The sequence below is a fragment of the Fusarium redolens genome (genome assembly GCF_020744475.1).
Source record: "Fusarium redolens strain MPI-CAGE-AT-0023 chromosome Unknown BKA55scaffold_2, whole genome shotgun sequence".
In the NCBI taxonomy this organism is placed as follows: Eukaryota; Fungi; Ascomycota; class Sordariomycetes; order Hypocreales; family Nectriaceae; genus Fusarium; species Fusarium redolens.
In genome coordinates, this window is record NW_025763665.1 from 896,816 (window position 1) to 921,089 (window position 24,274).

General features: G+C 48.9%; 8 protein-coding genes across 8 annotated transcripts; 2 read left to right on the forward strand and 6 right to left on the reverse strand.

Annotated features, from left to right (window-relative positions):
- Positions 1 to 103: 103 nt before the first annotated feature.
- On the reverse strand, positions 104 to 1,311 carry BKA55DRAFT_499497 (uncharacterized protein; the record flags this gene model as incomplete). Its single annotated transcript, XM_046186659.1, has 3 exons — positions 104 to 813; positions 900 to 1,076; positions 1,206 to 1,311. The coding sequence occupies 3 exons, from the start codon at positions 1,309 to 1,311 to the stop codon at positions 104 to 106; spliced, it is 993 nt and encodes a 330-aa protein (XP_046054771.1).
- Positions 1,312 to 3,088: 1,777 nt separating this feature from the next.
- BKA55DRAFT_501565 (uncharacterized protein) lies at positions 3,089 to 4,086 on the reverse strand (the record flags this gene model as incomplete). Its single annotated transcript, XM_046186846.1, has 3 exons — positions 3,089 to 3,569; positions 3,622 to 3,840; positions 3,908 to 4,086. 3 exons carry the CDS (start codon positions 4,084 to 4,086, stop codon positions 3,089 to 3,091), a joined length of 879 nt encoding a protein of 292 aa, XP_046054772.1.
- Positions 4,087 to 6,357: 2,271 nt separating this feature from the next.
- On the forward strand, positions 6,358 to 9,231 carry BKA55DRAFT_589445 (adenylate kinase-domain-containing protein; the record flags this gene model as incomplete). The annotated part of the gene is made up of 5 exons (XM_046194932.1): positions 6,358 to 7,387; positions 7,436 to 7,845; positions 7,937 to 7,966; positions 8,062 to 8,113; positions 8,552 to 9,231. 5 exons carry the CDS (start codon positions 6,358 to 6,360, stop codon positions 9,229 to 9,231), a joined length of 2,202 nt encoding a protein of 733 aa, XP_046054773.1.
- A 391-nt stretch (positions 9,232 to 9,622) lies between these two features.
- BKA55DRAFT_501058 (uncharacterized protein) lies at positions 9,623 to 10,820 on the reverse strand (the record flags this gene model as incomplete). The annotated part of the gene is made up of 2 exons (XM_046186790.1): positions 9,623 to 10,662; positions 10,718 to 10,820. 2 exons carry the CDS (start codon positions 10,818 to 10,820, stop codon positions 9,623 to 9,625), a joined length of 1,143 nt encoding a protein of 380 aa, XP_046054774.1.
- Positions 10,821 to 11,614: 794 nt separating this feature from the next.
- BKA55DRAFT_501174 (uncharacterized protein) lies at positions 11,615 to 12,075 on the forward strand (the record flags this gene model as incomplete). The annotated part of the gene is made up of 2 exons (XM_046186805.1): positions 11,615 to 11,867; positions 12,026 to 12,075. Coding segments are annotated over 2 exons (303 nt in total), but the record flags the coding sequence as incomplete, so codon positions are not given.
- On the reverse strand, positions 12,006 to 14,250 carry BKA55DRAFT_158248 (uncharacterized protein). Its single transcript, XM_046184969.1, has 2 exons — positions 13,412 to 14,250; positions 12,006 to 13,268 (listed from the first exon to the last, which is right to left on the reverse strand). The coding sequence occupies exons 1-2, from the start codon at positions 13,975 to 13,977 to the stop codon at positions 12,479 to 12,481; spliced, it is 1,356 nt and encodes a 451-aa protein (XP_046054776.1). The 5' UTR covers positions 13,978 to 14,250; the 3' UTR covers positions 12,006 to 12,478.
- Positions 14,251 to 15,057: 807 nt separating this feature from the next.
- BKA55DRAFT_533752 (kinase-like domain-containing protein) lies at positions 15,058 to 17,405 on the reverse strand (the record flags this gene model as incomplete). Its single annotated transcript, XM_046189511.1, has 5 exons — positions 15,058 to 15,500; positions 15,551 to 15,920; positions 15,986 to 16,578; positions 16,635 to 17,202; positions 17,364 to 17,405. The coding sequence occupies 5 exons, from the start codon at positions 17,403 to 17,405 to the stop codon at positions 15,058 to 15,060; spliced, it is 2,016 nt and encodes a 671-aa protein (XP_046054777.1).
- Positions 17,406 to 19,084: 1,679 nt separating this feature from the next.
- On the reverse strand, positions 19,085 to 22,688 carry BKA55DRAFT_533753 (uncharacterized protein; the record flags this gene model as incomplete). The annotated part of the gene is made up of 5 exons (XM_046189512.1): positions 19,085 to 20,393; positions 20,445 to 21,901; positions 21,951 to 22,334; positions 22,390 to 22,523; positions 22,625 to 22,688. 5 exons carry the CDS (start codon positions 22,686 to 22,688, stop codon positions 19,085 to 19,087), a joined length of 3,348 nt encoding a protein of 1,115 aa, XP_046054778.1.
- Between the last annotated feature and the right edge of the window lie 1,586 nt (positions 22,689 to 24,274).

Here is a 24,274-nt window from a genome sequence, read left to right on the forward strand (position 1 = left end):
ACTCTGTAGAGCTTTCATCCATATGTTGGTACTGTATCCATTAATCTTTGTCGACGGTATCAGTTATTGCTCAGGTCAGAGAACGTGATTCGAGACCGAAAGTTTAGATCTCTCCGTCACCCCATTCCATGTAGGACGAATCATCGGGAGGCGGAGCGCGAAAGTTTCCCGCGACTGAGAAGAGGTCGGGATATCCAAGGCCAACTGAGTTGATCATGTCAAGACCATGATTTCCCATCACAGACGGCTGAGGCTTGCGCTCCACGTTGCCAAAGATGGACGTCGGGGCAACAGTAGCTGAGGGAGGAAGCGTCGCAGCAGGAAGACCGGCAGGAGCCGAAGTAGGACCTGGAGTGGGAGTAGGGGCATCCTCGTACGGAGACTCGCTGTCATTGTACTGCGCGGAAGAACCGGCGATGGTAGCAGCGGCCTTTCGGGCAGCTGGGCGAGACGGTGTAGGGCCACGAGGAGTACGACCAGTTGTCTTGACCTTCTTTGAGGGAGTATGATCCATTTCATCAAAGTTAAGGTCATCATCGTCTTCATCTTCCGAGCCAGAGCGCTTGATGGGGTTCAGGGGCGTGAATGAAGTCTTGCGCTTAGACCCCTTGACAGAACGACTTCCAGGCTGGCGAGAAGGAGTAGGCTTGGAGGGAGTGTTGGGCAGGCCAGAAGCGGTACCAAGGTTGAGGCAGTTAGCGACATCATCGCCATTGTTAGCGGCATAACGAAGAGCCTCAGCGTCTTTCTTGATAGTTCGAAACTGAAACTGGATGCCATCGGCAGTAGATTGGCCAAAGTATTTGGCAATATCTATGGTCAACTAGTTAGCGAGGGCTCAGAGCAAGAGATTATCATAGCGTTATTGGAGAAATATGCGATCAATCAGGGAGTCGTACTGTTCTTGTCAATAGCACCCTGTGTGGTAGGGAGGAGGTTTTCGTCGGTGGTCAAATCCTTGACATCGAGACCTTGCTCACGGGCCGCATGGATGATGCTGACAGTTGCCCGAACCTTGCGGAATCGATGATTCAAAGCATGGTCCGTCATGTCAGAGCCGTAACAAGCGGCGATTTCTGGGGAAGAGTCAATCTTCCTCCTGCAGACTCAACGTTATGGGGAAGGGACACAAAGAACAAGTACTTAAGGCCACAAAAGACCCCTAGAAATAAGTGCGACAAGATACAAGGAAATCGTCCTCTTACCCTTGTAGTTCCACTTGACGTCGGGATGAGCGGCTACGATGGCCCGAACCATACGGGCCTGAGCCTCGTAGGTCTTGTAGTTGGCTTTGGCATTTGCGGGAGCCATGGCTTCGGCAGAAGGTGGCTAAGGACAGTTAGTTATGGCAAAGAGTGACGATAAAGAGTTGCGTTGATGGGAGGTTTGGAAAGTCGTATTGAGGGCGATATACTTGGAGAAATGGGATAGTACTTGGCGGCGCCAAGTTGAAACTGACCTTGATCAAGGAATCAACAGCAGAATATTTGCTAAAGGAGAGGAAGGTAAGCTGATGCGCAAGTGGTGGTGATATATCAAATAAGAGAAAGTGTTAAAGAGAAGAAGAAAGATTGTTGCAATATGATGATGTGTGGTTGGGATAAGATGAGAGAAGAGAAGGTTGATGAGACTCGAGAGTGCGGGGAGGAGATGAAGAAATTAGGGAAGGATATTATGACGTAATAAAAAGAAAAGGAAGAGATATATCACTACTCACCTAGAGTCGAAAGGCGATGAAGATGTGAATGAGGTGGGTGAAAACACTTATAATGTAGAGTTGCGGTGCGAAGTGTGAATGTGAAGAAGTTGGGGTGAAGACGAAAAAAGGCAGAAGTAGATATATAGTACGTTTTGACAGTGATTCACGATCGATTCGGTGAATCCTAAAGTTATGAGGAGATGGAAAATTCGGCGCCCACTCAAACGAGTTGCGCAATTGTTTCCAGGCTTGGTGAATAGTGGTTGATGATAATGGATATCAAGCTGCGATTTGTGGTTAGTTGCTGGGCGACCGACTATGCGAGAGAGAAGCATGGAGAGGCAACTTACCAACCACAACCTGTGACCGAGGAAAAGGAAGATAAAGGAGATTGAGAACAGAGAAATATGCTTGTTGAATGAGTTGAGTTTTGAGGAACAGATCCTAGAAGAACAATGCAATTCAGTGATCGGCTGGTTTGGATGTTTGTTGACTTGCAAAGGCCTGCCTTTATGAGAACTGTGGCTAAGTTAAGATGTGCCACTGCTAAGGCAGTGTCGCACCACAGGAGACTCGACAAGCTAGGATAATATCCGAATGGTTCAACAGAACAGGAATTGAGTGAGTCCGCGGCCGGTAGAATGGAAACAATGTCAATATTGATTATCTCTTGATTAAGTTGATGTTAGGAGTGACAGAAGTAAAGGGGCTGGCGATTGGCGCGTTTGTAGGTGCAGTCACCACAGTGAGGCTGAGATAGTCCGACACTTGGGATCGAGGCCAATACGTAAGCGACAGACAGCAAGACTTCATAGTTATAGAGACAAAAGTAACTGTCATAACATTATATATATTCATATTAGTCAATATTCTATTGTATCTCTTAGATGACACTGTTCAAGATGCGCATTCAGCTGCTTGATTGATACTTTTGGCATGTATCCTGCTACCACGACATAACGGTGGTTGGACGCTACTGTGGCTCAAAGTGGTGGGACTTTGCCTTGTGCCTGTTTCAGAAACAAGCCAGGATCCAGCAGACCCAGCCCAAAGCCGAGACCCGGCTATCGATAGGCTTGCGTAATTTGTGGGGTCCTCTGAGACGAGGTGAGATGATTAGGCCATGAAGAAAGCGTAATGTTCAGTCAAAATGTCTTCTTGTTGTGGTCGCTCAAGTCTTCGGCTCGGCTTTTCTGGCCCCGTCAGAACTGAACCTCATCTCCTTTTCAAGCTGGCGTCGTCTCTCATCCCATCTCTTTCAAGGACATATTCTCCCTATCCTGGCCTTCCTGGCGACTTTCCACTCCAGCAGCTTTGAATTCAGACATACGCATCAAGATCCAACATCACTATCATTAGATCGTTTATATAATCATGGGCTTGGACGGCTTATTTGGCCTCTTCAGCACCAACAAATGGTACAGGTCGTCGTGTAGGGGTGAGGCTCCGGCTATGGCTTCGCGTAGTTGACTTGGGCGCCTCCCATTCAACCATGGGGTGTTCCTTGATTTGCGCTGGCTCCTCAGGGGTATTGTAAATCAAGTACTGAAAACCAAGGAAGAAGTCGCACGAAGCCTGGAACATACCCGAAATCTTGAACGACCAAGGAATCTCAGATTTCGATGTAAAGAACCAGAAAAGCTTCATGGTATCGCCACCAATCCAAGCAGCCAAGACCGACAATCGTAGACCTTTAGATGACTTGGACCGCATGTTGACCAAGATCTGAGGGATAGGGAGAGTCGCTTCCACACCAAGTCCAATGCATCCGATAGTGTTCGCATATACGGCGTATAGTCCAGGCATCTGGGAAAGGAGAAGCTCCAGAAACACAAGACCGGCAGCAAAGTACATAATAGCATGCCAGTATCTACGACCAGTTAGACCAAACAAGTCAATGTATAGACCAAACAAAATCCTACCGTCGAGGGGATCGCCATTGCCAGAAGTTATAAGGGCGCTGGAAGCCCATCAAACCATCATCAGCACCAGCAAATGGCAGACCGGCCTCGCCGCCCTTGGTAGGTGGGGGAGGTCGGTAGTCGAGGGCGACTTTAAGGAGAACTATTTGGACGATAACCATCAGCAGCGACTGAAGGAGTAGACTCGTATCGTATTGCGCTTGAGGCCAGTAGAAGATTCTGTGTTTCGGGAAGCGCGGGTCAGCTATACTGCGCGCCAATCGTGTCGCGAGAGAAGAGATCGAACCTCAGGAAAGACGCGACAAGCATGATGAGAGGAATGTCGAGCGAGAAGCCTGCGCTGGTCTTATTTCGGTACATGGAGATAATTTGGTCGGCGTAGGAGAGGATGGGTGACATGACGATGAAGAAAGGGGCCACCCAAGCCGTAAGCTCCATCACCCATCCCACAAGTCCTGGCTCCATTTTGTTGTGGTATCGAAAATAAGGGATCGAGTCGAACGTGATTGATATGATATCGCTGGGAGAGATTCAACGTGCCTTGGGGTCAAGTTGAAAATGAGAAGGATTGTGTTGTTGATGACGACGACGGCGACAACTTCATTCGAACGAGAAAACGCTTGAGGTAATCCAAACTAGCCAATCGATATGTGGTGAAGAGAAGCGAACGACCCAAATGCCGGAAACAACAAGAGGCTGAAGAAAATAAGTTTTGAAGTGAGAAACAAAATTCCAAGTGAGAAGAGGCGTTGAATCGAGTGGGTGCATGGGTAAAGGGGAGGTCAAATCAACCAAGACAGTCTAGTCGGTCTTGGGCAATTTTGATAATGGCCGTTCTAGAAGGGGGCTGGCCAATCATGGTCGATACAGAGGTGGACATCGGTCATCCCCGCTGAAGGTTCAGTGAGCAGAAGCTTAGCTGGAGGCTCTGTCTTGAAGCCAAGCCCCTAATGCTGCCCTGACAGTGGGAAAGACAGGGCGGGCCGCGGCTGTCGGCACTTGGATAATTTATCAAATGGGGAGGCTTGAAACCACATGGATAGTCCCGACGACCTGGGATTAATCTCCGTTCCAGGACATTTGCTTCGTCCGGATTGGCTGGTCTGTTGCAATGTATCGAGACACGCGTTTCCAGTCGCAAGTCTTCGTATCTATTAATATCGTCTGTTGGTCTCGTCAATCTGTATGAAACAGTGATCGCGGCTGCTTCGTCTTCGAGGACTGTCCTATACAAGCAATTGTCTCCCTAGTGTTTTTCCCGTTGACACCAAGCGGAAATTGCGACGGAGTTCTTGTAGTGATCATCCTCGTAATGCTTTGGCCAGTGCTTTTCACTTTTGCTGTTTGTGGAATAAGACTGCAAGGGGACATTTCCACCCTTGTTTGTTGACTACGGCCATGTGACAAGTTTCCCCTTTGAGACAGACTAATAGTAGTTGCAGGGAGTTGATATTGGTCTGATTGCAAGAAGCTATTATGTCACATTGAAGAACGATGAGTTCCGTATTGGGATGGTCCTATAAAAGTCACATATATTTAGTGGAACAGCATGATCTATATGAAGTGAAGGTTGGGGTAAAAGTCTTGATATACTGACCTTCTATCGCTACCTTCTTTAACTTATCTTAACCCAAACGTAGGCTGGCAGATACAGTCAGTTTTTAATCTGCGCCGATGAACTAAGCATAAGTTTACTAAGTAGAAGTTAAGGCAAATCGCGCCATGATCTGGCGCGTAACAGATAGACAATTGAACTTCGGGACCACATAGTCTCTCTCATGATCGACAGTAGGTCCATATACGTACAGAGGATGTGGAATATATCTAAAGTACTGCACTTGATCCTCCTAATAGCACAAGATCAAGTGATCAACAGCGAAACACTTAAGATTCTAGTCTATAGGACATATACAAAGACATATCAGTACTGTCATCATATTTGCATCATCAGCTCCCGACGTTTACTTGCATTTATTTACATCTTTCTTGCCCCATACTTATATATCATTTGCTTGGTACCAGCAGACAAAAGCATCAAAACGAACGCCCCTCCAACTATTGTATCAGAGAAGCGTAGACAAGCCAATTATTAGGCAATGAAGGTCAAGTAAAGTCTCAGCGGACACGGTAACTTGTGAAGAATCGAAGAGTTTTAACAGTGTGTTGCCAAGTTATCCTACACATTATAACCTTCAAGTTAACCGTTAATATTATCGATGGTGCTATAAAGAAGAATACTAATTGATAGATTAAATAGGAAGGCTTTTTAATGAAAGTGTTAATAAACTTCATATCCTCCACGTTCCTAAGGTTACCACATCACCATTCGGAACTCAAGAGAATCGTTAGCCATAAAACGCAATTCTCTCGACTAACTCCCAACAACCTCAGGTACATCGCCTATCGACATCACAATCAATCACAGGCTATTACATTGTTCTCCGTTGCTGCCTGATCTTCTCTATTGTACATCAGAGGGGTCTATTGATATCCCATTGTTAAACTGGCTGGCAGCGCACTGCCAGTGTCATCTCGGCACGCTATTGTTTCCCTTCTCTTCTTCCACCACCTTCTCTCTCTATCACCGCTCGCCCAGGCCGCATAAAAACCGATAACTTTCTCTGAACTCTTCACCGTTTCATTTACACCTGCATCTTTCTCTTCTGCGAAAGCAGAGATCTTTTGCTTTCTTGCTTCTTCCTAGTTCACTTCCCATCACATCGCATCAACAAAACCATGGAGTTCGCGACTCCCGAGAGACGAGAGCGTCCCTCGCGAGCTGCAGCTCCCAAGAGTTTTAAGGATCCTGAAAGCGATTCTGACGAGCCTATCGTCCCACGCCTCCGCCCAGTGTCTTCCACAGGAGCTCGCGTTATTCACGTCAAGAATGAGACTGCGGACTCTGGCTCTGGCCCTGCAATCGAGACTTCTCCTCTGGCCACCATAAACCAGTCCACTTTGCTTAAGAAACGATCTTCCAGCAACGAAGAAGCCGATTCTCCTAACAAAAAGGTGCGAAAGATCGTTCTTAAGACCAGCAAGTCTGCGACCGCTAGCAACAATGCTGCCACTCCTCAGCCAGTCACGCCGGCTCTTTCGCAAATTGAAGCTTCACCCTCTGTCAACATATCTGACATCCAGAGCCTGCATGAAGGCCTGACCTCTATTCAGAAACGGGTTTCAGCTACTCTGCACACGACTAGATTCGCAGTTGAGCTTGACGCGGCCAAGAAGCGAATTAGATCCCTTGAACGCCAAATCCTCGAGGCTAGCTCACCAAATGGCAGCATATCCAAGCTCAAACAATGTGAAGAAAAACTCGCCAAGTCCCTGAAGAGAAACGAGAGACTGCTTGACGACAACGTTGAGCTCAACAGAAAGCTCAAGGAGGCACGGGCCTTCATCGATGAGCTGAGAGTGGATATAGCTGAGATGCATGACGAAAAAGACCCCAACTTTAATGATGCATTCAAGGTGACCGACGACGAAGTCGAACGTGCTTGGGGCGAAATCAGATACCAGATCTTCTGCTTCGTTTCTCAGGTTCTCACAGTAAAGCCTTACCGAGCTCCAGCCCCTCGGGGAGCGGATCACAGCGTGGTCGAATCGCTCAAGAAGAAGCAAAAGAAAGACATCCACTTAGCTCCGTTCTATTTTGAGCAGTACATCTGGCAGTGTCTTGTTCGTTCCATTTTCCAAGGCGAAGCAGCCACCTTTGGTGGCCCTGCAGGCAGGGTTTTTCAGTTGTTCTGCTTGGACATCTCTAGTATGACGTCCCACCTATATCTGACTTTATGGCACTAACAAAGCACAGAGATCGATTGCGAGGGCATGTCAGAACTGAGTCGTGTCAAAGCTCACACAGCCAACTTTTTGAACCAGCAGTTCGATCAAGACAACAACAAAGAGATTGAAGGCATCATCCAAAAGATGAACAAAGACCTGTCCATCTTCATGGACCCTGACCAGAGGGACAAGGCGGAAGAGAAGCTTGGAAACATTGTCCGCAAAGCGGTCAAGTTGAACAACTATTTCCTCAAGTCGAGGGCGTTCTTTGTGACAGACTGGGACGTTGATGACGATAGCGATAACTTCGACGACCTCGTTGTTCGCTACAAGAGTGGCAAAGAGGACGGAGAGTCAGTCGTCGGTGTTCAGATCTCGCCTAGACTCAGCAAGATTGGCAATGCCGATGGCGAGTTCTTCAACTCGACCAACGCTATGGTGATTTACAAACCCATGGTCACGCTGAACTATGAATGATGGGTGCGGACCTGTGATTCGAGAATGTCATGTCATTTTCAGGTGGGATGAGGGCGTTGCTAAGTTACTTATGAGGATGTCAGTAAGAAGTTTCGAGCAAGTTTGGGTCTAGCTCCGTGGTCAGGATTTGAGGAACAGATCCAGCATATGATCTGGAAGGACTGTATGTATCAATAGTCGATGGCAGGGGTTCATCACTTACAGCTGATCAAGATTGTGTCCATGGGCCGTGAGGTTCTCACTACCTTTGAATGTGGAGGCAATCCAATCAAATACCAGCATTAGATCATGAGAAAATAAACTTTTGTCAGAACACTTGTATTATTTAAAGATGATCGTTGATGTTACATTGTTGTTGATCTGATAAGAACTGATCTGAGGTTGAGCTTGTAAAGTGGGCTGTAGTAACATCATGGATGCCTCAGGCCCTCCTAGTGTTGGACACCGCTCAACCCAAGGGTCCAGTCCACTCCTCCTTGTCTTGGCAGCATCAACACGATCGATCTCCTGTCGAGCAAAAGATCAGGCTACTCTTCCTTGTATTTCCCTCCTCCAGAGTCCCTTTTTATACCTAGATGATCCCGCATTGACCATAGTGCCCAATCAAAAGGTACATCCCCCTCTTCCATGATGAAACTCCTCAGCTAACCTCCACCTCCAACTACAGCTCTATATCTCATCATGCCTGCTATCGAACAAGATGCGCCCGCGACCATCGCGCCCCAAAAGTCAACCCCTACTTTCGACCCCAAAGATGTGACTGTCATCTTCGTTCTCGGTGGCCCTGGCGCTGGTAAGGGCACTCAGTGCGCCAAGCTTGTCTCGGACCACGGCTTCTGTCACCTCTCAGCTGGTGACCTTTTGCGCGCTGAGCAGGAGAGACCTGGTTCACAATACGGAGATCTCATCAAGGACTATATTCGAAACGGTCTCATTGTTCCCATGGAGGTGACGATTGCTCTCCTCGAGAACGCCATGGCCGCCGACCTTAAGGCAAAGGGTTCGCAAAAGGGGCGCTTCCTCATCGACGGCTTCCCCCGTAAGATGGACCAGGCCGTCAAGTTTGAAGAGACTGTCTGCCCCGCCAAGCTTGTTCTCTTCTTCGACTGCCCCGAGGACGTCATGGAGTCTCGTCTTCTCGAGCGTGGCAAGACCAGCGGTCGTGACGACGACAACGCCGAGAGTATCCGCAAGCGATTCCGTACTTTCATCGAGACCAGCATGCCTGTTGTCAACCGTTTTGAGGAGGTTGGCAAGGTTCTCAAGCTCGATGCTACTCCTCCTCCCAGCGAGGTCTATGCCAACACTGAGAAGGCCCTTGCCGAAAGGTTGGGCCCTGACTTTTAGCGATAAAGCGGTGTAAATCGGAATTGCTATGCTTGGGAGGCGGCTGTCTTGGAGTCGGGCTGTATAGAAATAAAACTCACTAATCCATGTTGCTAAGCCTATAAAAGATGAATACTTTACTTCTCGAATGATAATAGAATACTCTTGAATACCCACGTCCTGTCCAGTCGACATGTAGTTTGCAGTGAATGCCGGCTAAGGTGTAATCCAAGTCGACACTATCAATGCACTTTCAACTTGGCGTATTTCTTTGGGCTGCTACACAAGAACTACTCTGATATTTATTAACTAATCGCTCGAAGGGTATATCTAACTACATTACCGAAGTCCAAAGCCCACATTATCATTATAACCATTACCTTGCCATGTCTAATCCTGACGCTTAACACAATCAGTTGTCACCATACATCTTCATCAAACCAGCCTTGATATTCGTCATCTGACTCCTGTGCATTCGTTCACGGTTCTCAAGTGCAGTGATGCGCTCTTGCATAGTAGCAATTTTGTCATCTTTGGTCTTGAGGCTTGACCGTGCAGAGTCACGGCCCAGAACGATACCCTTAGTGCGACGTGCCGCAGCTTCCAGAATACTCTGCACAGATGACAAAACGCTCTGGTCAATTTTTTGGCCTCTCAAAAGATTCATGACTTCGTCTGTCACATCGTAACTAGTTTCCGGAGGGCTGCTTAAAGGGGGTTCTTGCACTCTAGAGGGGGTCTTCGAAGGTGTGGCGTTGGCTGACAGAGTAGTAGATGACATAGTGTCCGAGTATCGTGAGGGGGTATCTTCAAAGGAGACTTGCTTCTGTCTCTTAGACTCGCTGGTGGGAAACAGTGTGCGCGATACAGAAGGTGTCGGCATCCCTGAAATCGCGTCGGTTGAGCGAGTGGTGGTTGGTGTAGTGAAACGGCTCTGGGCAGCCTTCTCGGCACTCTTGTCCGCGATAGCAGCCATCTGTCGCTCTTCATCCGACGCAATATCACTGAACTCATCTTCATCTTCTTCGAAGACGTCGCGCCGTCTCTTGGACGACCCACGACTGGGTGTCTCGACAGCTGCAGCAGGCGGAGAGGGCAGCTTTGGATGATCCGCAGCCTGGGTTTGGTTTCTCACAGATTTGGGCATTGGGGTATCGGCCTCTGATTCCTCGCCGGTTTCTGTGCTATTGGCAGAATCATCGTCGCTCTGACGCCGACTCGGAGTCACTTGATACCCATACGACACAAGTGATTGCTGTGTCATGGGTGGAGGTTCAGATTTGGAGGATTCACTGCCTCTTCGGGAAACCCTCAACCCAGACTCGCGTACCTTGGCCTCATCCCTCCAGAGGAAGAAATTACAATCGTCGCACTTCCAGAAAAGCTTGCCGTTGTTCGGCCCGGACTTCTTTACCTCGCGAAGTGTGGCTTTCTGGCGGGGTTCACAGTTACCTTGAGAGAAGTCAGAGTTCTGATCAAATACTGAGTGGACAAAGTTGCAACTTACACCACCAGTGTCCATCGCTGTAACGGCCCTTGGGCATGCGTTTCTTCTGCGATCGCGGCGTCTGAGGGTCTATTCGACTCTTCGACCTTGGTGTTGACACCATGATGAATATGTTGTTGGCGTAGCAACCAGACCTTTAGACAGGATGAGATGAGACGATAATCACAATGATGATCAACTGCTTATGTTTCGTCTGCAAGAATCAAATAATGTCAATGAGGATATGCCGGCGTCAAAGCGGGAGCTACCGCTGAAGTATGTTTGGTCTGTACCTAATGAGCTCATGCGGGGTGCAAGTGCAAGCGCTTAACCTTAGATAGAGCTGAGGTCAATCATAATGTGAGAGGCTGGTTTAGTAGGCGGGCGGCAGTTGAACCAACTACCAACCACCTCGTTTCATACCAGCCAAGCAAGGATGTTGTTCGCTCTCAGCAATTAAATGAATCTCCATAGAGGTAAGGTCTTTGCTCAGACTCATTTGAAATAAGTACAATTCAAAACGTACTCCAAAAATTAGGACCGAACCTTTTGAATGAACCACGAAGGGATATCTGAATGGTGTTGGCCCCTTGTTTGAACAGTCCTGACAGGCCAGCCTATCTTAGTCACGACTGATGAAGACCATTTGGGATCCAACCACCAATTCCCAAGACTAAACCCGTAGTAACGGATTCACCGTCATATCCCATCTATGTATTAATAGCAAGAGTATTCTGTTTCCTTCTGGGGATATGAGTATGGTCACGTGATCACTCATCTCTAATCGCCCGATTTTGCCATGACGATCTCATCCAATGCCTCAATATGGTTCCACTTGAACTCATCTCTACGGACTTCAGTTAATCAATTGCCTTGCTCACCTGGCTCTCAACGGAACATACCCGGACTATAGTCGTACAACAGTCTGACGAAGCCCAATCTTGGTTGCATTCAATGGCTTCTCGCATGTCCTTCCTGTCCGGGCGCTTCGTCGCTTCGGCCTCAAGACTTCGTCCTTTCACATCCTCCTCTCTGGCCACTCGAAGCAGTCGTTGCTATTCTTCGCAACCGCCGAAGCCCCGTCGAAATGACGAGGTCAAGTTTTGGCCTTTTGTGGTCGTCATTTTGGTGGGAACAGGAGGCTACGTTGCCCTTGTCAATCGACGAAATGGTAAGTTAGGCCTTTATGTCCATTTTTAGCATTTACTATCGAGGGATTATGCATTGATACTGCCATGCTTGCCGTGAAAAGTTTATGTATTTAAATTTGCCCTGTCTTGTCATGCTATTCACTTATTGACCGTGGAGATATCACTAACTGATTCTTAGGACGGATACACAACCCAGATCCTCATAAAAAGTTCACATCATCATTTTAATGTCCCCGTTATGTTGTTTCAAAGATATCGCGTCAGTCAATAAAATATGTACAATACAATAACAAACCGCCCCTCACACTCCTCCTTCACAAGACTCGCTCTGTGTTTAACATGCATTCAATTTTTGTTCTATTTTGAAGAAGAGTGTCATGACACCATCTTCGCCTCAATGCTGGGAAGGTAGAAGACTAATATGCTCATGAAACCGGCTACGCCATTCACATTAGCAACCCTTCGTTCGCTGGATTCCCTCTCTCATATGCCCAACGATGTATTAACACAAAGCAGGTATAACAATGTCCCCCGTTCCCAGAAAAAAAGCCCCCCTCATTTTGCTTCCCCACGACTGCTCTAGTCTCGTTTTTCGTCATGTCCTGGCATATCCTTCTTTGTTCTGCCTTGCCTAGTCGTCATCCTCCGTCCTCTCCCGGGGCTCCCGGGGTTCACGAGGTTCACGGGGCTCACGAGGTTCGCGAGGCTCCCGGTTTTGGTTCTGTCGGCGTCTACCACCATCTTGGTTGCCGCTAACGCCGGCGTTGGCGACCTTGCGCTCCAACTCTTGAATCTCGCGCTCTTTCTGAGCCTTGGCGTTGGCCTGCTCCTGACGCAAAACACCCAGAACGTTCTGCAGGGTTGTCCTCCAGTGGTCAACTCGGTTAGCCAGCTCCTGATACTGCTTCTGGCCAAAGACACGGTATGTGACCTTGTGAACGAGGAATTTCTGGCGTTGCTGGGAAAGCTTGCCCTCGACAAGTCCGGCACGGATCACGTCAATAGCCCACATCTCGATCTCGTTCTCGGGAATCTGGAGAGCCTTTGTAATCTTGGAGTACTCGATCTCGCGGCTAGGGGTGGAGGCGGCCAAGCTGGAGAAAGTTAGGAGGCGCATCTTGCGGTGAAGCTTCTCGTGATCGAGCTTCTCCTTCTCAACCCATCCCTGGTGCTCGTCGTTGAAGTCGTTGTAATCCTCTAGGTCCTGCTCAGCAAAGATATCGAGGAGTTGCGAGTAGACGGGGTGTGAGTCGCTAAGGGCCTGGACGCTTGGGATTCCCCGCAGGTCTTGGAACAGGAAGTGGTTGTTGGAGGTAAGTGCCTTCTTGACGGCACGAAGAGATAGTCGCTGGGCCTCCTCAGAGGAGATGGCATCGCCGTCGAATGTTCGAAGAGCCTTGACGACGTACTCGTAGGCTTGTCTATCAGATTTTTAGTAGGTCGTTCAGCAGGTGAACTGTACAGGCGCGATCATCAGTCTGCAGATCCCGGGAATGGCTCCAACCTAATACCGAGTCGCCAACAGAAATACTCTCGCACACCGTACTTGGAGGGCACAACTTACTGCTCCTCGCCAGCCTCAATGGCAACCTCAGCAACCTCCTCGTAAATCTTTCGCTGGAAATCGGCATCGGTGCCCCAGGTAGCGAGCCACTCGGGCAGCTTATCGAGATATGTACGCAGACTCTCAAACATGCCGTGAGCCCTCAGGAACTTGAGGATCTCCATAAAGACGCGGGCGCGGACGGGGTCGGTGGGGTCGAGCAGGTTAAAGACAGTGGTCAAAGCGTTGAGTGACAGGCCGGCGCCGTGGACAGGAGAGTTGAGGAGAGGCTTGGCAAAAGTGGTGCAGAGGGTGGGCAAGAACTTCTTGGGGTCGGAGGACATCAGGACGAGATGGGTCATGAGGTTGGAAGCAGCGGTATACTCCTTCTCGGGGACAGTGTTAAGGGCTCCGGAGGCCGAGACCAGTTTGGAAATAACCTCCTCTTGAGAAGGGGGCTTCTCCTGGCTCAAAAGTTGCTTGGCATCCTCAGCCTTAAGGTATTCGGCCATCTCAGCAGCGAGGTCCTCAAAGGATCCATCGACGAAGACCAGAGTGGGCTGGCCGGCAGTCTTGGTTTCGGCCATGTTTGCTACCTTTGACTCCCTCGCGGGAATGGTAGTTCGATATTGAGATTTCGGTCGCGGTGGTCGTCGAGTAGCTCGTTCCGGCTTGGGCGGTGCGGACGAGGATAAGGCAATAGGAAAAGAAGCGAACTCCGGGGACGCGCGGGGGGACGATCTCGAGGCGTTTGTAAGGTCGACAAGCGGATAAATGTGAAGTTTCTCGTCCTAGACGAATAGCCCTCTCTGGTGGGGCCTTCAGAACCCCGCCAGATAGGTTTTCTCCAACCTGGTATATGTGTGGGCGCTAAGCGATAAGTCACGTGGAGATAACAAAGAGCTTCGTGTAAGTCGAATATGGTTCAATGATGCATCTGTCTCGGCTCTCGATAGCTTTGTTTTGAAGAAGCTACCGACCTACCTAGCTATTGTTAATTCAAACTATTAGACGATTCTAAATCCTTCTGATTTAATTCATAAAAGTTACATATTCGACATGATGATGGGTTGTTATCTGTCCAAAGGTAAATCCACAACGTGTTTTTAGTTTGTTGCTTTCTTTCCACAAGGAATGAAGGAGAAGAATGAAAAGCATATATACCAGGAAAGCTCACTGCTTTTTGCTATTCGTGCACCTACCTTCTCATGCCTTGATTATCCTGTTACACTAGATATCTTTTATGTATCTCAGCTTTTCATTGCGACACTAAGAAAGTCATGTTATTATCTCTCCCGGTTGGCCATGTCTTAAGTCGGGTGTGTAACACTTCACAATATACCAGTGCTGCTCAAATCTCTTTCAGCAGGCAATGAAAAACAATCAAGACTTTTCGTGCGCTTTCAAGTTACTATTGGCTGACGACCAGCCTTTCTCAACAAATCCATCTCCTATCCTCCATGAGTCAATATGTATGTAATCGAAGAAACAAACCAGAAACAACTTATCCAATAGAAAACACCGATGATCCCAGATGTACCGTCTCTATAGAAGATACTCCTTCAAACAACCAATATCGAAAATCAACTCAACAAGAATAACACCAGAACAAAGGCAAACACACCCTGATCCCGCATACTCGACTCTAATATTCCGAACCCGCTGATTTATCGCTTGGCCTTGTTCGCTTTAATCTTCTCGCCATTATCACCTATTGGGTAAATGCTCGAATCATCGTCCGCGAATAATTCTTGGTCGCCCTTACCTCCCATCTCTATGAATTCGCCTGGTGCCCGTTGAGCGGCAGGGTCAGACTCCTTTGGAATGTTGGTAACGCGACCTTTGTTCTTCGAGAACACCTTCACGGGGTTCTTATCCTTGCCAACCTCAAGCTGAGCAGTGACCTGCACAGTGTTGAGAGACGCCAGCAAAGTCCGCTCACGAGCAGGGGCTCTTCGGTTGACCTCAAGACCTGCGATGCCTCCGACGAGACCGCCAGTGCTGTCATTTACACCGGGGCTACTCTGTGTAAGCCACGGGTGTTGCAAACACTGGTCAATCGTGAATCTCTTCTCGGGGTCAACGATCAACATAGAGTCGATGAGGTCAACTGTGCAATGTTAGCAGCTGCATAGTGGTCTCAGTGTTCTATTCACTTACGGGCTGGGTCTCCAACGGAGTCCCAATAAGGAGAAGGGTAGTCGAAACGACCACTCTTGATCTGCTGAGAGAGCGTAAAAGGGAAGTCACGCGAGTACAGCTCATCGGAGAAAGGTGGGAAACCACATAAGCAAATATAAAGCACAACTCCCAGAGACCAGACATCGACGGCCTTCGTGTATTTGCGCTGCTTGGAGTCTGCGAGGATCTCGGGTGCAACATAGCTGGGGGTTCCGCACAGTGTGGTTGTGAAAGATTCTTCTCCAATAATCTTGGCCAGGCCAAAGTCTGCAAGCTTCACATGCAGATTCTTGTCAACCAGCAGAATATTCTCAGGTTTGATATCTCGGTGTACAATGTTACGTTCATGCTGAACATACACAGTTAGCCCTGGATCGTCCTTATAGAAGATAGAAAGGGAAGTTCATGACTTACCAAGTACTTGATACCCTGGAAGAGCTGCACGAACAACTTCCTCGACTCGTCTTCGCTGAGTTTCTGCTTCATCACGATGTAGTTGAAAAGTTCTCCCTCTGGTGCCAACTCGAGCACCAAATACACGCGATCACGCTCGTTAAAAGTGTCTTTGAGGCAAAGAACGTTTGGGTGACTGACACCCATCAATACACCGATTTCCTGCTGTAAGCCCTCCGTCTTTGAGCGGTCCTCCACGCCAGGGTGTTTTGTGAAAATCTTGACTGCGAAGCGCTGACCAGTAGCCTTCTCGACGCATAGATAGACCTCGGCAAAATGACCCTTTCCAAGCTTCTCTAGAAGAGTGTACTGTTGTAGAAAAGCGCTTGTCTGTCGACTCTGGGGGTAGCGGAAGACAAAGCGCGCCTTGCCGTGAACAGCAATCTCGTCTTGCTCCTCAAGTTCGCGGCGCTGATTTCGGCCCACGATGGCTTCGTTAACGTATGTCCCGTTGCTCGACAGATCCTCAACAATTGCAACGGTATCGTTGCCCTTGTTTTCGGTGAAAATAAGGCAATGCCGATTCGACACAATACCATCGTTGACAACAATGTCTATTTGGAAGTCAGTTAGTGTCATCAAACTGACGCAAGATCATTCTAAAACTGACCACACTCGGGGTGACGTCCAATCAGATAACCACCAGAAGAGACACCCTTTTCCTTCTTCTTCTCAAAGGCCTCTTCATCTTTCATCGCAGCGGACTTGCCGTTCTCGTTGGTATGGTGCTTATTATCCTGCTTGGCGGAATCGGCCACTGTGTCTGGTAGGGGGCATGCGCTTCGTTTCGTAAGGACGATCGGCTTGTCGCCATACTTTGGATCAAGCGGAACGAGGTATCCCCAGACGCCTTCGCGAATTTCGTCTTCGATGTCATCGGAGATGGCAGGATGGCGATCAACGAACTGACTGAGCGGTTGAGTGTCTTGAGGTGGTGATGATAGCGCTTGGCCTTGAGAGTATGTGTCTTCAGTCTTCTTGGGGGTTATCTCGTGTTGCTTCTGTCCAGGGGGGGTCGCGGTAGGCTCCTTGTTGAGCTCGTTGGAGTCATCGGTAAGATGTGTGAGAGGTGATGGCAGATGTTGCTTGTTGACTATTGGGGTCTTGTCTGGGTCAGCCTCGAGGCGCTCAGCTCGTCGAGGTTTCTTGGTCTCGGTCTCATCATCTGGCAGCGAGCCCTGAGAAGAGAAGCAAGTTAGTAATTGTAGGCGATAGATGGCGCGACACGAGATGGAACGACAGGCGCAAAAGGAGTCTCGAAAACGCCAACATTTTGGCCACCAACGGAATAGGATGTGAATCTTCTTCAGAAAAGCCAAAGAGAAGGGAATGGACTAACGCGCGGGCGCTTCAATTGGCTCTTCTCGGGTTGCGGAGCCATGGCAATGGCCAAGAAGGGTGAGTATATGTACGTGAAGCCAAGGAGGGACCAGGTGAAATGGTTCACGATGAGGTGATACAAGTTGTCGAACCAAGAATAAAGGTGCTAGCTTGTGGGGGGCTATGGATGAGCAACGATGCCTTGAATGAAGGGTAGGGGTAAGAAAAAGATTATGGACAGGAGAAAGTTGGAAGCGAACAAGGGCGTGAATTGAGCCTGGACCAAGAAAAGGTTATGGTGGTTCTCTCTTGACGGGGAGATTGTGGAGGGAGCCTAGAGCTAAGGTACCTGAGTGCGACAACTGCCTAGAAGTGGTACATTAGCACCTTTTGATTCGATCCGATCCAAGCCACTTTTAGCAGCCCCCGAGTACCTTAGATGAAAGATTCGATGAGTCGAGTCGAGTTGAGTCACAGTGGAGTCTCAAGAGGGTTTCAATCAAAACTGAGCTTCAAATATATGCCCAGTAGTAGGTTGTTTTATCTGGTCGGAATAGTTCAAATATGGAGTGCTCACTTGGTCCACGCAGGCGAGAGAGTCACGCTTATGGCCATATTCGCCTCGTGAAATTGTCCATGACAGCATCGGTCCGCCTTGTCTCTCACCTGTAAGGGGTGGGTCCGGAATACCAAAGCCCACTGAAGAATGGGTCTCGGTTTACGTTCCAGTGGAGCAAAGCCTCCTCTAACTCAGTAAAACTCCCGCTAGAACAGCTGTAATATGCCTTGCAGGTGGGTCTGAAGCTTTCATCCGATTCCTCCAAGCCGTCAGTGAAGATGACATAACGGTTTTGAGGTATGCACTCATACCAAGATCGAGATATCAGCCCATGCTTCACCTTCAGATGATCCAATACTGTATCTTCCTTTACTCAATAAACTATGCACGCACTATTAACCCCATGGCCCAATCTTATTACTTCAAATCGTCATCCGCTGGTCTCAAGTCACATTGTCCGTCGGTATGAGACATTTGCCTGCCCACACGACGCCTATTCCTAGCCTCCACTGTCACGAGCGTCATAAGGAGCCACCCTGCTCTAGCCTACTCGTGGTTCTCAAATAGCACTGCTCTTAATAGATTATTCTCCGAGTCAAGATAACAGACGTGTAGCCCCAGAGAGGACTTATCGCCGTCTAGTCCCTACCTCAGATTTGCGTATACAGGTCACGGCATTATCAACAGCAATACTTGGCTTCAACTCGACATTACCATTATTCAATATCATCAAGCCTATCTCGTTCAGCAAAGTAAGCAAGGCTAAGGCAAGCAACAACGACAACCTGTCAATACCCAATGACCTAGCATGTCCGCAGTGATGCTCTACACGTCCAATGTGCTACTCTCTCCTTTCTACCGCCAATCCAAAATAACATATGCTTGTGTCTTTCTTCTCTCCCATATTCTCCCCTGAGTGCCTCGGTCTCCAGAATGGCCTTCCCATTCGTATGGCATGGACAAAAGCCATTATCAACGCGTACGCCAGTAAACTCCTATGTGCCACCCTTGTCTTCTGTCAAAATACCTACCATCCCTCATTACCAAATACAGTTTGTCGTCCGTTAAATTAACCCATTCCAGGGGCGAAATCGTTTCCCGTCCAGCTTGCGTGATCGAGGGAGATTGTTCAGGTAGCAACAGGAACCTAAGCCTGCCAGTGGTTCCTAAGGTCCCGGTTCCTATCTCTCGGGGATCGGAGATCTGGCCAACCTACCCCCTGTGCTGACTCGCTTCTGAAGCCTGGCTTCTTTCTCTCGCTGAAGCCTCTCAGCTGGACTCATGTTACTAGGTAGTGAGGGCACTGCATCCATCGATCCTTCGATGACCGTACGACCACGCTTCTGCTCGACGTAGAGTTGGGCGAAGCGGCCCAGAGGAAATGCTGGCATAGTTGCGGGAATCTCGGCTCCATTCTGAACCAACAACTCGGCTACAGGGAACGGCACAGCTTTTGCTTCCGCATCGGTTGCCGTGTGCGAGGTTCCCGGTGAAGGAGCTGCTGGGTCTGCAGCGGCCAGGGCGAGCCATACGGCATGTGTGCCCCTCATTTTGTCAACTGTGTTGGGATTTGCCTTGAGCGCCAACGCATAGAGCACCTGCTGTATCTCATTCTTCTTAATGGCTGCCAAGAGTGTCTCGTCTGCTGTCCCGTATCGTGACAGCGTGGGCGAAATGGGTTCGACGAACAAACGATCTACATACTTTGATGTGATGAACCGGAGTCGTTGTTCCCGGCTTGCCTGCGCCGTTGGCTTCAGCGACTGGTCAAGCTTCGCCTCCCAAATCATGTTCGAAACGCGATTCCCGATTAGCAGTAGAAGCTCGACAATATCAATGGTGAAGGACTTGATGTCTAGCGTCAAAGACCGCACCTTGCTAATATGGGTGCCGAGAGATCGGTGAATGCCACTACACTCAATGCAAAGAATAATGCCCAGATTGATCGAAACCCACTCAACCTTGGATCCTGAACCACAGTCGGCGCACCACAAGTTGCCTTGATCGTTGTCTCGGACCATCTGGAGCACCCTGTCAGGGTTCTCGTCATACCCAGAGCTAGAGGTTCTGACTGCGCTTGGTCGCGCACCGACCGTTATCCTTCGGCTCGGTATTCCAGTATTGGCGGTGCTGTGGTGATTTCCGTGGCTCAGTGATTGTGTCTTTCCTGTGAGCACAGAGCCAATATCTCTTCTCAGAGAGGAATCGCCATTAGATGAAGTCGGCTTCCCTTGGTAGCTGCGTCCTTCCATGGCGCTCTGTAAAGCATTGTTTATAGCTGTGATCCAGCTGTTCATGTCTTCTTCAGAGGTCGCCTGGTACACTCGTTTGAAACTAGGGGTGATGACTTCGAAGCAGAATCGCCGCTCCGCATTACGCGCTTCTCGAACAGATGCCATACGAAGATCGATAGGGTCAATGTGGAGATCGAGTTTCTGCTTCCAGTTACTGTACTCTGACAGCTTTCCCTGGTCCAGAACGATCCAGAATCTATAAGTCATATTAGAAAAGGCTTGCCATACCCCAGATCAAGAGACTTACTTATGCCAACCCTGTTTGTTCAAATTACGAGGGTCAACATGTCCTCCCGGTCTATTGAGAGCCCACAGAAGGCCTTCCTTCCGATGAGTGGCGGCAGATGGCATGTTATCTCGCTCCTCAAGATCTCGAATACCCCTGAACTTGGAAGCAGCTGCAGGGCTTCCAACACCTGTCTGACCGAGACTACCTGGAGATCTGGATAACTCCACACCTGATGGAACATTCACTGATCCGGCATTGAGTTGAGACCCGGTACTGTCAGCACGGCCCAAATCTGAATCCGAGGTATTGCCTGTATTGCCGTTGGTGGCGGAGCCGATTGGCATGTTACTTGTAGTGCTGTTTTGTTCGGGTTCCTTGTAGGGTGTGTTGCTCTTTTCAAGAAGTCGTCTCTTTTCCTCACGCTCTCTTCGCTGATACTGATATCCTTTGTCGGCTTCTTGAACTTCGTTGGACAAAGCTTCCAATTGTGGTAGAAGACCCTCGATCTTATTCGCAGTAGCCATAAAACCTCGTGTTTGAGCATCGGCGAACCTTGTCAGGTGGGACAGAACCTCCAGTTCCTTGCGGCCGCCGTGGAGGTCCTGCATGAAACTGGAATAGTCAAATCGTTTGAGCTCAAAGTTTCGTCGCTTGTTTTGGTATTTGGAATCGGCTTCCGCAAGCTTCTTAGCCTTGACCGAATCCTGACGCTGTCCCAAATATCGCGATACGTATGCATAATAATCCTTGCTTTCCTCCTCGAAGTCTCGCTTCTTCGACTCGGCTTGTTTGATGTCCACTTGGTATAATTTGGTTACGGGATCAATAATAATCTTCTGTAAGTTATAAGTGTTTGTTCGCTCATACGATAAGATTTCTCTAGCAATCTTATTGAAGTAATGATCCAAAGCAGGTTGGACGGCGTTGGCATTGGTTGCTGCAGCTTCTCGCAGAGCATCCACGAACGCGGTGAAAGCATCGTTGGCTTCAGTCTGACAAGAATACGCATGTTCTGCTTTCTTCAGAACCTTCTTCATCTGTGTCCTCATGTTACCTGTCTTTTGCTCAAGGGCTTTGAGAGTAGCCCGAAATACGGGACCGTCATCGCTAACCATGGATTCCTCGTTCGGCTTGGGACAAGCTACGTCAACTTTGACAGTCTCTTTGACTTGTGGAAAGCCTGGTGTAAGGGGCATTTCGGCCGTAGGAACAAGAGGTGAAACAGGCTCGTCTATGATATCAGGAGCGGTCATACGGGAGTCGACTGATTGAGACGAGGCAACACGAATCTTAGGCGGAGATGCCAGGAGGAAAGGGGGTGATGGTGAATTTGGATGGCTCAAAGATGCGGGTGTGCCTGAAAAAGCATGAGCAGATGAGGGATAAAGAGCATCTCGAGGGTTAGTACCTGCAACGAAGTAGGAGAAACTAGCTAGCGTGTGCAGTCGGTGAGCTCGAGGGTCATACTCGACAAACTGGTGTTGATTAGCACGATTGCATAATATGAAAGGAATGGCATAGTACGCTGCACGAGTTCCTCCAGCCACCACCCTTATCCTCAGTAGGCTTCGGGGGCTTCCATTTCCATGTCCATTCGAACGATACTGACGGGCTTCCTCCAGTAGAATAATCGCCGACCAATGCTACGTTGGCATTTCTATGTAGATTTGGGTCCGCATGAAACTCTCGGGTCACCAGGTTCTCGACTTCTTTCAGATTCGAGGCGTAGACGTAGGTAAGGCCCGATATACTGGTATCAATCGGAGCGGATGCTGGTTCAGAGGAAGTGGCTGGTTGCGCAAGCTGTGCCTGGCGCATAACGAATGTGAAGGAGAATATGAGTTCGTCATCGTTGCTGAGCTTGAGTAAGAAGTTCGGTGGTGCTGTTGGATTTGAAATATCGGGATCCTGTGGTTATGTCAGTCGACGCCGCAAACAAAGGTCGCAAACCGTCGCAACATACCTGAACGAACTCCACAGGAGATGTGTCGCCGAGAGGCCTCTGGGCAGAAACTCTAGTAGCAGGAAATGCATTGGGAACGATGTTTACAGAAGTGCGCTTCCGTGGGTTTGTGACGACCAAGGAGGATATACTCACTGCAAAACAGAGTCAGTCAGTTAGAGTAACAAGCCACAACCTCGGCGCAGGCCTCCAGCAAGATCCAAGGGAAAGGCGGGGAAAGGGCAGGACAACGTACATCTATTCTGGTCTCTCAAGTAGAGAGCAGGCCCCTCCTCGGGCTTGCTGCTGACGATGCCCATCGTCAAGTAGGTCTGGAGGGCAGCGATGGTCAAGATACGAGGAACGAGTACAGTTTGGGCTGAGACCAGTAACTGGAGCTGTCGGGATCTTTAAAGACGGACTGGAGCGACGAACGAACGAACGCACACTGGGGGCGCACAACGACAGGCGACACTGTGACACCGTGACAGCGACCTGCTGCAGCCAACAGGCAGAATAGCGCCGGTACGAAAAGTGGTAGCGCGGGGCTCAGGGCGGGACAGGGGAGGCCGTCATCTGGCGCTGAGCCAACCGGAGTGGCCCACTCGCACCTCGACTGGGTGTAGAGCCAGTATCAGGCTCGTGTGGCTATTTGCGACCACTCGTCAATTGGCCACCAGGAGTTAAGGTCAGGTAACTATGTAACTATTGTTGACTGTCGAGTATCCCGTATATAATGAATGCGCCGACGTCGAAGCCCGGCGTATGAATGTGGTGAAGTAGTGGGTGCGCGTCGAGTTAGGCAGTTGTAAACTTGACTATCATCAAGAAGATAAAAAGAGCTGTTGCCTGTCGTAGTCGTAATGCTATCAACGACAGGGTGGACATAAACGACGATGTTGAACGTTGATGAATATTCGCGATCGAGGAGTCAAAGGTGAATGTCCATGCTTGATTTCCTCTGGAGGGGTAGGAACGAGGACAAGCGGGAGGGCGGCACGTTAGATACTTAAGGTAAGGTAGGTAAGGTAAAAAGCCCAGCGAGGTACATAGTAGGTGCCAGTAGGTTCGAAGCGGCTAGAGCACCAAAATTGAAGTCAGTAAGTGTTATCCAAGGATTATTAGGAAGGGGGGATCTCCAATTCTTCTTTTCTCATCGGCCAGGATCTTGAGTTGAAGAGTCTCCCCACAACCTAAGGTGCCTTGCCTGTCTCCATATCTACGGTACCTAGAGAGGTAGGTCAAGGCAATTATTTACCTAGGTAATTACCAACATTTAACTTAGTATATACCTTTTTGGCAGGTAGGCAGTACCCAGTTCGGCATCCAACAATGGTGCAAACAAGGGGAAATACCGTTAATAAGGTACTACCTACTTAGTTGGACTGGCTGAGTCTCGACATGTAATTCATCTTGTAATGTGATTTGCGGCTTGTTGAAGATAGATACAGTGCATTCATCAACTCTACAATCTCAATGTGGGTGCGAGCAAGGGACGAGGTGAAGACTGATTCAGCCATAACGTTACTACATACTGGCCATCTACCTACCAGGTATAGTAGTCATACTTATTATGTATCAGGTAACATTTCCTGATTTACTTCATTGTTCCACTTAGTTTTGTCTCTGTAGTTGATGTGATCACATAATACAGGATATCAGTCATTTAGATCCTCTCCATGAGCGACTGTATATACGCAAACGTCAACCTTCATTCCACGGGTATTTCTCGATTTCCCTTCTCCGATTTTCTATCTAAAAACATCATCAGTTACCCTACTACACTAGGTTCAGATTCAGGTTGAGGATTCAAGACTCGAGCACTAAGAAAAGCAGGGAACTAGCCTTTAACCGATCTGAGCCCCTTCTTGCGGTGGGCAAACCGGCCACTCCTCAAGCTGAGTTG